Raw genomic sequence first — 14,288 nt, forward strand, 5'->3', positions numbered from 1 at the left:
ATTACTCTTGACGTGGTTCCCCACACAGTGAACCACATCTCTACATTTTTTGCATACTCATTCTATGAAACTTTTTTATTTTATTTTTGTTTCTGCTTTGTCTATAATTTGCAAAGCACATTTTGCTATTTGTTTCAAGTTATAAATGTAACCAGCTGACTGAAGTTTATTTACTCGGAATTTATTCACAGGCGACACAAGCTGAAGGGTCAAATAGAATTCCTGGGACGGTGGAAAGTGAGCCTCAATCTGAGCAGACCACTGCGTCCAGCGATTGTACACCTTCAAATAAAGATGTGGATCCTGTGCGATGCTCCCTTTCAGCTCTTCTGTCACCAAGGTATGTTCTGATTTTTATGTTGACCTATGAGCGAATAGACTTTCCCTAGATATTATTACACTGCCTTCTTTAGTTCTTTTGAAGTTACTAGAATGGTGAGGTCCCAATTCCTTCAGAAGTGCAGTTTTCATATTGCTACTCGCCCTATGATTTTATTTCCCAAGTTAAAATTAGAGGGAGTTTGGTAGACTGAGCCCAGCATATCCTAGATTAAAGTCCTTCAGAGAACCCACCTGCTTCTACTTCCAGACCTTTAACAGCTACTAGTAGCAACAACCTATAACTTTTATAGCTTTTTTTTTGTTCAAAAGCCTCAAAGACCAGAGTTTAATAGTCTGAAAACGTACAATGCAATAGAATATCCTATGCTGTCCGTGTGGAGGGGGTCAGGAATTTTTAGATGACCCAAAGCTGATCGGATTATCTGACAAGGTTGCTGATAATTCATTTGTTCTGTAAACCTCATGTGCCTTTTTTGAGTCAAGGCTGTTGTATAGAATTACTGTAACCGTTGTGAAATAAATAATATAACCCTTTTATTTCCTATTAAGCTAGCCATTGTGATTATGCACACCTTTTCTTTTATAAAGTTTTCTAGCAGTATGGGTTCAGCAGGGTGCTCTAGAATTCCCCAGTATTATGTCCATATTACAGAAGCACAGTAACACAGCTTTTTTTCTTAAAGTATCCCTAAATAGGGAGGTCAGGGATGATAAAGCTGAAACTTTTTTTTTTTAAATGTAATTCTTATGCAGTGAAGAACTATCTTACCTACATTTCCTGCACCTACCATACTATTTCTTATGCACCATAGGGGCACTGTCCTGTTATTTATAGCCTAGCACCACTGGTCAGTTGTTATAATTTAGGTTAAACATGTACTTTGGCTTCTGTCAAACAGTTTGGTCTGTGCTGCAGCAGTAAGAAATAAAGTGGTTCTAAAGTCTAATTTTTTTCTTGCCATAATGCAGGGAATGCGTTAAGGTAAAAAACATTCTGTACTTGTGCCCCCTCCCTAAACACTCACCTGACTCCTCCACCGATCCCGCGCTGTCCCATCTGAAGCACCGCTGTTCGCTCTTCCTTGTCTCACAGGAGACACTGAGATCACGGGAGCCATAGCTGTAGAGAAGTGAGTGGGGGGGGGTTTGGGGCATGGCTGAGCCATGCTGTGTGTGTCTATGGAAGCACTCAGGAGAACTCAGGAGTGTGCCCACACAGGTGCCACCTCAGCACACAGCTTGCTGAAGGGGCACCCATTGGAGAAGGAGGAGTGGAGAGCGCTAGTGGGGGACTGCTGAAAAGGAGGTAGGCCACTGCTCTGTGCAGTAGTGTTTCACAGAGCAGGTAAGTTTAACTTTTTTTTATTTTTTTAACTGCCTGCCAACCAGCCACCGTTATTATACGGCGACAGGTTGGCTCTCCTGCGCAAAACACCGTAGCTGTACGTCGGTTCGTGCAGTTGCGGACGCTCGCGCCCAGTGCATACTGCGGGAGCGCACCCGTGGGTTGAGCGGAGTCAATGTCCGCTGGCGACCCGCGATCGCCTAGTACAGAGGCAGAATGGGGATCTGCCTTTGTAAACAAGGAGAATACCTGTTCTGACAGGGGACATGACTGAGATCTACTGTTCCCAGTCATCGGGAACAGGGATCTCTGTCATGTCCCTGGCAGCCCATCCCCCCTACAATTAGAACACACCCAGGGAACACAGTTAACCCCTTGATCACCTCCTAGTGTTAACTCTTTCCCTGCCAGTGTCATTTTTACATTGATCAGTGCATTTTTATAACGCTGATCAATGTAATAATGTCACTGCTCCCCAAAAAGTGCCATTTGGGGTCAGATTTGTCCGCCGCAGTGTCGCAGTCCCGCTAAAAATCGCAGATCGCCGCCATTACTAGTAAAAACTATTTTTAAAAGTACCTAAATCTATCCCAAAGTTTGTGGGTGTGATAACTTTTGCTCAAACCAATCAATATACGCCTATTGGGATTTTTTTTAACCAAAAATATGTAGAATATATATCAGCCTAAACTGATGAATAAACCTGTTTTTTATCATATATTTTGTTTTTGATATGTTTTATAGCAAAAAGTAAAAAAAAAAAAATTTTTTTTAAAAAGATTTTTTTTGTTTATAGCGCAAAAAATAAAAACCGCAGATATTACTAAAAGAAAGCTCTATATGTGGGGGAAAAAAAGGACGTCAATTTTGTTTGGGTACAGCGTGGTACAACTGTGCAATTGTCAGTTAAAGCGACGCAGGGCCGTATCGCAAAAAAATGGCCTGGTCATTAAGGGGGCAAATCCTTCCAGGGCTAAAGTGGTTAACCACTTGCCAACCGCCGCACTCCGATATATGTCGGCACAATGGCAGTGGTGGGCAAATGGGCATACCTGTACGTCCCCTTTAAATGGCAGGGTCACAGCGTGACCGTGCCCGTGGGACTCTATGGCCGCCGGTGTCCTGGCGATCGTGTCATGGAGCCGCAGAACAGGGAAATGCCCCGTAAACAAGGCATTTCCCCCGTTCTGCCTAGTGACATGACTGATCACTGCTCCCTGTCATCGGGAGCAGTGATCGCTGTTATGTGAGTTGTAGCCCATCCCCCCCCCCACAGTTACTCCCTAGGACACACTTAACCCCTTCATCGCCCCCCCCCCCCGTGTTTAACCCCTTCCCTGACAGTGTCATTTATACAGTAATCAGTGCATTTTTATAGCACCGAATGCTGTATAAATGACAATGGTCCCAAAATAGTGTCTGATGTGTCCGCCATAATGTCGCAGTCACGATAAAAATCGCAGATCGCTGCCATTACTAATTAAAAAAAATAAAATAAAATAATAAAAATGCCATAAAACTATCCCCTATTTTGTAGACATGATAACTTTTGCGCAAACCAATTAATATACACTTATTGCGATTTATTTTATTTTTATTTATTTATTTTATCAAAAATGTGTAGAAGAATACATATCGGCCTAAACTGAGGGAAAAAAAGTGTGTTTTTTTTTTTTTTTGTTTTTTTTTTGTTTTTTTTTTTAATATTTTTGGGGGATATTTATTATAGCAAAAAGTTAAATATTGCTTTTATTTCAAAATTGAGGCTTTTTTCTTTGTTTATAGCGCAAAAAATAAAAACCACAGAGGTGATCAAATACCGCCAAAAGAAAGCTCTATTTGTGGGAAAAAAAGGACGTCAATTTTGTTTGGGTGCAACGTCGCACAACCGGGCAATTGTCAGTTAAAGCGACGCAGTGCCGAATCGCAAAAAGTGCTCTGGTCAGGAAGGGGGTAAAATCTTCCGGGGCTGAAGCGGTTAAAAAAAAAAAAAAAACTATCCTTTTAATATTACTTTAAAGAGGAACTGCAGTATGCTCACATAATTTGTAATAAAAACATCTTTGCCATTCTGAAGCTTCCCTCCAACCACTTTGCATATTATTTTATATATACTGGGATTCTGTACTTGCCAAATATGCTGCAGAAATCTCCCTCCACTGAGTCTGGCTGCAACCATTTTAACTGTGGGCAGCTGAAGCTGCTGCCTGTTTACTTCCTGGATTTACAGAGGTACACCTCCAGCCCTGCAGCTCTCATTGGTCCTCTTATGACTCATCTCCCTCCCTTCCTGGAAAACTCTCAGGAGAGTGAGAGAGAGATCTGTTCATGATTTCAAAAGCCTAGCCTTTTTACCAGACAACAAACCAGAAGTGGGCTGTACAGTGGAACCTCGGATTGCGAGTAACGCGGTTAACGAGCGCTTCGCAATACAAGCTATTATTTTTTTAAAATCCTGACTCGGTTTGCGAGTGTTGTTTTGCAAAACGAGCAGGAGTTAAGCCTCTGCCTTGTGCAGTACCGCATTTGGCCAGAGGTGACACTCTGAGCCGTTCAGAGCCGCTCGGAAATATTCCGATTCCAAGTGCATCCGAGCGATTATCCGGCGCCCCCCCACCTCTGGCCACATGCGGTACTGCATGCAATAGAAGTCAATGTGGATCAATTTATCTTCGTTTCCATTGACTTCTATGGGGAAACTCGCTTTGATATGCGAGGGCTTTGGATTACAAGCATTCTCCTGGAATGGATTATGCTTGTAATCCAAGGTTCCATTGTATAAGGTATTTACTGGCAGAAAAAAAGTTTTTTTTCTATCCAAAGTTAAAACAAGGGCAGAAGATTTAATAAATGGAAAGTGGAAAAAAAATTACTGAAGGTCCGTTCCAATACGTAGCACTAGACTAGGGAGGTTGCATATTTGGCTTTTTTAGGGACAAGCAGGCATATATCTAAAAGTCAACGTTAGTATAATTGAGAACTAGATATTGTTTACACTATGCAGCCTGCTGATTCTTTGCATGGGTATTGTACAATCAGGTTGTATGTGGCTAGCATTATGTGGACATGTGAAGTCTAGAATTTGCAGGTTCCTTACCACTGTATTTACTAGGGATGAGCCGAAAACACCCCCCGGTTCGGTTCGCAGCAGAACATGGCAAAAAAGTTGTTTGAACACCTTTTAAAGTCTATGGGACATGAACGTGAAAAATTAAAAGTGCTAATTTGAAAGGCTTATATGCAAGTTATTGCCATAAAAAGTGTTTGGGGACCCAGGTCCTGCCCCAGGGGACATGTATCAATGCAAAAAAAAGTTTTAAAAACAGCCGTTTTTTCGGGAGCAGTGATTTTAATAATGCTTAAAGTGAAACAATAAAAATGAAATACCGTATTTATCGGAATATAACACGCACATTTTCCCCCTGAAAATCAGGGGGAAATCGTGTGTGCGTGTTATACGCCAATCCCTGCTGTCTCTGAGGGAAGGGGAGCGAGCGCCGCTGAATTACATAGAGCCGCGATCTCCTCTGTACTTGGTGCTCCGTCACTCACAGCCACGCCTCCTGGCCCCGCATTGGGCCACTGTTCTGTCTATCATATGAGCAAGGCCAGGAGGCGTGGCTGTGAGTGACGGAGCGCCGGGTACACAGGTGATCGCGGCTCTGTGTAATTCAGTGGTGCTCGCTCCTCTTCCCTCGGAGACAGCAGAGATAATCCAACACTGGCGAGGTTGCAATGATGGGAAAGGTGAGGCTGCAGATGAGCACTGAACAGGCTGCATTGTTGGGCAATTTAATGGCTGCAGATGGGCACTGAGCAGGGCGCATTGATGGGCAATTTAATGGCTTTAGATGGGCACTGAGCAGGGTGCATTGTTGGGCATTTTATTGGCGGCAGATGGGCACTGAGCAGGGTGCATTGTTGGGCAATTTTATGGCGGCAGGTGGGCACTAAGCAGGGTGCATTGTTGGGCAATTTAGTGGCTGCAGATGGGCACTGGTGAGGCTGCATTGATGAGCTGTGACCCTAATTTTGCTTCAAAGTTCTTTATTTAAAAGATTTTCCTTTTTCCTTCCTATTTAGAAGATTTTCCTGAAAATTCCCCCCTTAAAATGAAGGTGCATGTTATATGTCGATAAATACGGTATTCCTTTAAATATCGTGCCTGGGGGGGTGTCCTTAGTATGCCTGTAGCATAAAGTAGCGCATCTTTCCCATGTTTATAACAGTGCCACAGCAAAATGACATTACTAAAGGAAAAAATGTCATTTAAACTGCTCGCAGCTGTAATGTATTGTCGGATCCCGGCAATTTAGATAAAAATACCAAAAAAAAATGTGGATGTCACCCCCAAAATCCATACCAGGCCCTTCAGGTCAATGTTTTTAAAAAATGGCGTGGGCGTCCCCCAGGCACTATATACTCCGAACAGCAGGATATATTCTATACGGCCTGCCCTATATACTCTGCAGAATATTGGGCCTTAGGTGTTGTTGGTACCAGAACACTGTTACTCTTGTTGGGCGCAGTAACATGCCCTGCTGTGAAATATAAGCTCAAAAATTTTTTTTTTTCACAATAGAGTAAGCTCAAAAATTTTAATTATATGCCCCTGTTAAACAGGGGCAGAAAAATTGGGTCTTGGGTGGTGGTGGTGCCCTAAACCAAAAATATTGTTGGAAGCGAGCATCATCAAGATTGAGGAGGAATAGGATAGTCAGCATAGGAAGTCTTCAAGGAATCCCACATTCATAGCAAATTCAATCAGTTACATCAGCATCAGGTGCTTGATAGCTGCTGATCCAAGACTGATTCATTTTTAGTCTGTGGACAGGTGCACTCTTTGATCCATTACAAACTCTCCAGCAGCACTAAATGTGCATTCAGAAAGCATGCTGGATGCAGGACAGGCCAGTAGCTCAATTGCATATTAAGCAAGTTCTGGCCAGTGGTCCATCCTCAAGACCCAGTAACCCAGAGGATTCTCTGTTGGAAAGGTTTCCAAGTCTGCTCTTGCCCCTAGATATTCTTGCACCATGTAATGCAGACGCTGGCGATGGTTGCTTGAACCGATCAGACCTTGATGCTGAGGACTGAAAAATTGTTTAAAGGCCGGCCACCTTCTCCACCGCTCTTCCTCTGACTGAACCTCAGCAACACGTTCTCCAGCACCAGGAAATGGTAACCTCCCAGAGTCTGGAAATGCGTTGCACAAACCTTTCTTCAAGGCCTCCTGAAGATGTTTCATCCTCTACTCTCTCTGCGAAGGCAGGATGATTTCTGCAACCTTACCCTTGTAACGTGGCTCAAGAAGGGTTGCCAGCCAGTAATGATCCCTCTCCTTGATACCACGAATCCTAGGGTCCTTTTGCAAGCTTTGCAGAATCAGGGAGGCCAGGCAACATAAGTTTGCAGAGACCTTCGATTCTGAGTCCTTTGGGTCACTAAGGATCACATGATCCGTAACTACCCCCTCTTAGCCATGTACAACTCCTTGGGTTTCTGGGGACTGAAAACCATCCCTTAAAGACTGCTGCTGAGTATCCTCCCTCCCTCCTCCTTCCTCCCTTCATGCACTGACTGAATATATAGTCTATGCTAAATGCAGAGTATATATGTATATGTGTATATATATATGTGTGTGTGTGTGTGTGTGTGTATATATATATATGTGTATATATATATATATATATATATATATATATATATATATAATATATACACATACACTGTATATCTATCTAATATCTATATATACACACACTCAAATAACATGATTCGCAGCAGATTGATAGCTTACCGTGAGTGGGACATCATCATGAATAGCAGCAAGTGGACATATACACACACAGTGGGGACGGAAAGTATTTCTTAAATTTTTTAAGTTTCTTAAATTTTTCACTCTTTGTTATATTGCAGCCATTTGCTAAAATCATTTAAGTTCATTTTTTTTCCTCATTAATGTACACACAGCACCCCATATTGACAGAAAAACACAGAATTGCTGACATTTTTGCAGATTTATTAAAAAAGAAAAACTGAAATATCACATGGTCGTTGTGAAGCCACTCAGGACAGGGCACAAGCTGGATAATCAAGAAAATATTTTTTGGATTTCTACTTTAAATAACTAATAATAATAATATATAATTCTACTTTAATAACATTTTGTTCACAATAATTTTGTTAGCCATATTACATCTTTCTGGTCAATCTGCCTCAGATATTGATCTGTATATTTGATACTGATCTATATTGATCTGATCTACTATGATGCTTTATATATTGCAGTATGAAGATAAACTGACTCCTGCAGTTGTGTTGTTGGATATGTTCCCCCTGCCTTGTAGTTGCCCTTTATTAATGGTATTTTAAATTTTCAAGTATTTTTTTTTTTAGATAAATGTGTGTGTATTTTCTTTTAAAGCATTGATGTCTTGGATCAAAACAAACCCAGATGTACTGGTAAGTACAGATGAACGTCTGATTAGTATTTTCTATATAGATATATGCAGTGTTCAGGTTTTGTTTGGGGAATTAGTCGAATGATGTTTGAAAGAGGCAGTATCTGAAGGAAATACGGAACCTATGGAAGTAATACCAGAGAATCCTCTTGGCTTGCTTCCTACTATAGCCAATGTGGAGATGATTATTAAAGTGGATGTAAACCCTCACATATTACCAGGGGATGAAACAAATCTCCCTAAATAAGTTTTACATGTATATCTGCAGTCTTCAGCTTTCTACACTCTTGTTATAAAGTGCGCATTGTGTTACAAATTTGATGGCCCTCTGCTGCGTGTGCAGCCGCTGCAGCATTGCCAACGTTGAGTTCCACCTGGTGGGCATGTCACAATTGAGGAGGTTGGTGGGCAGGTTGCATTCCCTTTGAATGTCCCTTTGAATGTCAGCCAGCCGAGCACTGGCATTGTATGACCGACGGTGCAGCCTCATCAGTGCCCATTAGCGAAGGAGAAAATTTACTTATATACAAAATTTTATAACAGAAACAAAAACTTTTTTTTCAAAATTTTTGGTCTTTTTTTTAAAATTTGTTTAGCAAAGAAAAAAAACCCCAGAGGTGATCAAATACCACTAAAAAAAAGCTCTATTTGTGGGAACAAAATGATAAAAATTTAGTTTGGGTACAGTGTTGCATGACGGCGCAATTGTTATTTAACCATTTCAATATCAGGCTCTTTTGTCCCTTCCTGCCCAGGACAATTTTGAGCTTTCAGTGCTGTCGCACTTTGAATAACAATTGCGCGGTCATACAACACTGTACCCAAACTAAATTTTTACCATTTTCTTCCCACAAATAGAGCTTTTTTTTGGTGGTATTTGATCACCTCTGTGGTTTTTATTTTTTGCTAAGGATGTCATAAGCCTAGACTAATGACCAGACAAGAAAGAGGAAGCTGGCTGTATAAGGTATTTACTGGCAGAAAAAAAAAGAAAAATGTTGTACTGTCCAAAGTTAAAACAACAAGGGCAGAAGATTTAATAGATGGAAAGTTGAAAAAAATGACTGAAGGTCAGCTTTAAACTCTTATGTGTTAGTGAGAATACGGGAGTCTTCAGAACTGGCAGCCATATTATTTGTATTTTGAGTTTTGCTGCCACATTATAGCTCTGTACAGCCTCTATTGTCTATACTGAATGCATCTAACATCTAGTTACTGCAGGTGATCCATTGCTGTGCATTCTTATTCACAGACCTGTCATCAATGCTGTCCACTGATGGACTTTTTACCATTTATGATGAAACATGTGAAAGGCAGCCCAGCGTGTAAGTGCTTTTTTGTTCTAACCTGCTTATGCTAAAAAGTGTTTATCCAAAGTTCAATTGCTTACTCCACCTAAAACAGAATCCAATAACTGGAGAAGGATATAGTGGATAACCAGTCAGGTAAAACCAGTCACCTTTACAGGCATTTGCAGTTCTGACTTTTAACACCTTTTTTTTTTTTCCATTACTGTAAACTAGACAACAAAATATGTAGAGCTGACACCAAATAAAAGTGTTTAGAACTGAATCAGATTCATCTGTACAATATACACTGTCTAACAGAAACTCTTAGTTACTAAAAGATTGTTCCTTTCCTTACTTTATTGGTTATCAAATCTACCTTTTCTTTAATAGTGCCTCACAAAGTTTAAATAGGATGCCACCTACAGCCCGTTGTCCACTTGCTGCTATTCATGATGATGTCCCACTCACGGTAAGCTATCGATCTGCTGCGACTCATGTTATTTGAGTGTGTGTATAAAGATATACAGTGTATGTATATACATGTGTGTGTGTGTGTGTGTGTGTGTATATATGTAATATATATATAAAATTTGTTTAGCAAAGAATAAAAACCCCAGAGGTGATCAAATACCACCAAAATAAAGCTTGATTTGTGGGAACAAAATGATAAAAATTTAGTTTGGGTACAGTGTTGCATGACGGCGCAATTATTATTTAACCACTTCAATACCAGGCTCTTTTGTCCCTTCCTGCCCAAGACAATTTTGAGATATATAGTGTGTGTATAACTCGTATGCTCTAGAATAAACTGTCATAAATATCTTATAGCATTAGCAGCGCTTCCTAGAAAAATCCACCCAGTGTTTCTCCAATAATAACACAAATAAAAGTCCTATACAGACTATACGATAACTATAACACGATTCTTAGACCAATGTCAGAAAACAATCCACAGTCCTGTGAAAATGCGCCTGTAATAAATCCGTTCCTGGATCTGGGACCGTCTTTAATCTAGTTAGCACTCATGACAAAAAAATAGTGCACTTGTTTTATGCGCCTTTATACAGGCTAGAATTTGTTTCTGAGTAACACGATAATTCTGCATACTGCCAATGGTTGAAAGCTGTGCACGTCTGCATTGAACTATGCCATTGGCCAAAATTTTTGTTGATTATAAGCCAGAAGTACTTTCACTACTACAAAGTGTATTTTCCTGTACCTTTTATGTTGGAAATTCCTTTTTTCTTTAAAAATCAATAAAAATTGTCAGTTCTCAAAAAAAAAAAAAAAAAAAAAAAATCGTGAACATAGCGTGATACCGTCTCAAAATATTTATTTAAAACAAGTACCCCTTTACAGATGTACACTTACAAACAAAACCGTAGTAAAAGCATGTGACATAATATGGTGCGGTTTTTGTGTCCACGGATCTCTCGATGAGCGATGTTACCCGGGCAGAGACTTCACCTGCTTGCACATATGATGGTCACGCCCTGACCGGTTTCGTCATTACTTTGTCAGGGGGGATATATATATAAATTTTATATTCTCTCAAAAAAATTTAAGGAACACTTTGAAAACGTATCAGGTCTCAGTGGGGAAAAATATATCATGCTGGATATCTATACCAACATGGTCTGGGTAATGTGTTAGGAACGTAAAGGATGCCACATTTTCCGTGATGAAAATAATCAACCTACAGGGGGCTGAATTCAAAGACACCCATATCAAAGTAAAAAAAAAAAGATGCAGTAGGGTAGTCCATTTTGCTGAAATTTCATTGCACCAACTCAAAATGGTACTCAGTAGTTTGTATGGCCCCTGACAACATCGAGGCATGCTCCTAATGAGATGACGGATGGTGTCCTAAGGTATTTCCTCCCAGATCTGGACCAGCGCATCACTGGGCTCCTGAACAGACTGACGTGCAATAATGGCCAAAACATAATGTCACAGAGATGTTCTATTGGATTTAGGCTATTCAATGGTATCAATTCCTTCATCCTCCAGGAACTGGCTACATACTCTCGTCACATGAGGCATTGTCGTGCACCAGGAGGAACCCAAGACTCACTGCACCAGCATAGGCTCTGACAAAGGGTCCAAGGATTTCATCCAGATACCTAATGGCAGTCAGGGTGTCATTGTCCAGCCTGTAGAGGTCTGTGCATCCCTCTATTGATGTGCCTCCCCAGACCATCACTGACCCACCACCAAACCGGTCATGCTGAACGATTTTACAGGCAGCGTAACATTCGCCATGGCTTTTCCAGACCCTTTCATGTCTATCTCATGTGATCAGGGTGAACCTGCTCTCATCTGTGAAAAGCACAGGGTGCCAATGCTGGACCCATTCAATGGCAAATGCCAATCGAGCTACATAGTGCGGGGCAGTGAGTACAGGGCTCAATAGAGGACGTCGGGCCCTCAGGCCACCCTCATGAAGTCTGTTTGGTCAGAGACATTTACACCACTGGCCTGTTGGAGGTCATTTTGTAGGGCTCTGGCAGTGCTCATCCTATTCCTTCTTGCACAAAGGAGCAGATACCAGGCCTGCTGATGGGTTAGGGACCTTCTAGGGCCCTGTCCAACTCTCCTAGAGTAACTGCCTGTCTCCTGGAATCTCCTCCATGCACTTGACACACCGCAAACCTTTTGGCAATGACACATGTTGATGTGCCATCCTGGAGGAGTTGAACTGCCTGCGCACCCTCTATAGGGTCCAGGTATCGCCTCATGCTGCCAGTAGTGACAGTCAGAAAAGATGGATAAGGGAAAAAAATGTCGGTGACCTCTACCTGTAAAAAATTCCTGTTTTGGAGGTTGTCTCATTGTTGCCCATCTAGTGCACTTGTTAATTTCATGAACGCCAAAGAAGCCGATTAACAACCCCCTCTGCTACTTTATTGACCAGATCAATATCCCAGGAGTTTAATTGGGTTAATTGACTTGATGCTATACTCTGAATAAAAAGTGTTTCCTAAACTTTTTTGAGCAGTGTATATGTACTGTATGTAAGCATGTCCATTATTTTTAAAACTGGTTTTCCCAAAATTTGATGTTAAATTGTTTTTGTAGTTTAAAAGCTGGTAATTTCTACCTGATCTTTCTATAAAGGACACACTTGATGGTATTGAACCCCTGAATGAAGAGGCTATAGTGTCTGGGTCACACAGGAACAAGACTTTGTTTGCAGATCCAGAGGACACCTGTGACTTTATAAGAGCTGCTCAGCTGGCGTCCACACCTTTCCACAAGACCAAAGACGAGTTAAAAGAAAGCGACTTGTCTGATCTGGGAAGGCTTCCACTTAGAGAGAAAACTCCTGTGTATGAGGAGTCTTTCCAACAAGTTTGTCCCAAGAAGTTGAGGTACAAGAGTAGTATGTATACGTTTGTTTATTGAGGGTATCCCTTATTTTGCTGATGTCATGTAGTCATCCACTGCACAATTCTAATGCCAGGCATTGATTTTTGTAGTGTTTCAGAATAATTCAGAAGAGACCTGACGTGATTTATATAGTAGGATTGTCTTTTTTTTTTTTTTTACTGTTATAGAAATTGGAAATCTATCAGAGAAATTTTCCAGCTTGCGTAAATATTTCTGTTATTTGAGAAACTGAGGTAACCTAAATCTGCTTGTTGGAAACTACTTATTGAAAAAGAGCATTATTGTCCCTCTAATAAATTCTTTGATGTGCAAAAATGGTCTTTATGCTACATAAAGGAACCTACAGCCACTGTATTACACATATATTTGCCTTTTTGTGATCAACAGCCCAATTTTAGAAGCAAGTAGAGAGGATACTCCTTCCTCTGTGTCTTCTGGATCTACTAGCCTGCTCACCTCGAAGACTCTGCTTGTCCAAGAAAAGTTCGACCCTGCAGGCCAGATGTCAGGGGTGTATGAACATGCTCTGGGTATGTTTTAATATTTTTGAATTAATTTCTGTAGCTGCCCACAGATTTGAGACCAAAGAATGTGCAACTGAAAAAAATTGTTCTGTGAGAAAACATGTGAACATGCTTAGCTGGACCTGTTTCAAATGTGCTAAAAAAAACCACGTTGCACAATAAGACCATTTGCACCTATTAAAATAATTTTTAGAAATTCAAGAAGAAGGTGTGTATGTGTAAACAATTCTCAGTAGGCAAAAATGTAATAAGATTCCCCAGCACTTAATCTAGCTAAGTAGTGTCTAACCTTTTAGATCAAAAACAGGTTATTGTTGGATACGTACTGTGCAACTCTGAAGTATGGCCCATATTCTGAACTATCTGAACACCCAAACTGTAACTAATATTAATATTTATATTAAATGCTGTCTGTTGATGCGAGGCAGAGCTAGGATAAAGATCATTAGCTTTTGTATAATGAAGCTACTAGAAAGCCAAATACATGTGTAACCGCTTGCCGACCTCATCAGTTAGATATATAGCGTCAGATCAGCTCTTATGTGCCAGATCACGTACCTAGTACATGATCTGGCACTTCCGGGTAGAGGGCGCGCTTGCTGCCAGTGACCCGTCTGTGCTGTGATTAGACACAGCACAAGCTGTTCAGCGGGTGCTGGCCAATGGCTATCTGCCTGCATGTAATGATCGGCGAGGAGAGAGACAAGACAGTGCTCTATGTAAACAAGGCAGAAATCTGTCCTGTCAGTGGGGAAGTGATGAATTTTGATGCCCTGCAGGTAATGAGATCTACTACATCCCTTAGTAAAACCACAACATAGTACACAGAAAAACATGTTAGGCACACGGTTAACCCTTTGCATGCCCTAGATGTTCAATATACGCTTATTGTGATATTTTTTTTTTTTTTTTTTTTTAACAAAAAAAAGCAGAA

At 40.9% G+C, this 14,288-nt stretch overlaps 1 protein-coding gene across 1 annotated transcript in view; it reads left to right on the forward strand.

The window, feature by feature from the left end:
* The window catches only part of BUB1B (BUB1 mitotic checkpoint serine/threonine kinase B), a 108,807-nt gene that overhangs the window by 68,235 nt on the left and 26,284 nt on the right, over positions 1-14,288 (forward strand). Inside the window, 6 exon segments of the mRNA XM_073610189.1 lie at positions 192-340; positions 8,115-8,152; positions 9,404-9,476; positions 9,831-9,909; positions 12,558-12,811; positions 13,218-13,360. Coding sequence (XP_073466290.1) covers positions 192-340; positions 8,115-8,152; positions 9,404-9,476; positions 9,831-9,909; positions 12,558-12,811; positions 13,218-13,360 — 736 coding nt within the window.

Source organism: Aquarana catesbeiana, linkage group LG13 (assembly GCF_042186555.1).
Source record: "Aquarana catesbeiana isolate 2022-GZ linkage group LG13, ASM4218655v1, whole genome shotgun sequence".
Lineage (NCBI taxonomy): Eukaryota > Metazoa > Chordata > Amphibia > Anura > Ranidae > Aquarana > Aquarana catesbeiana.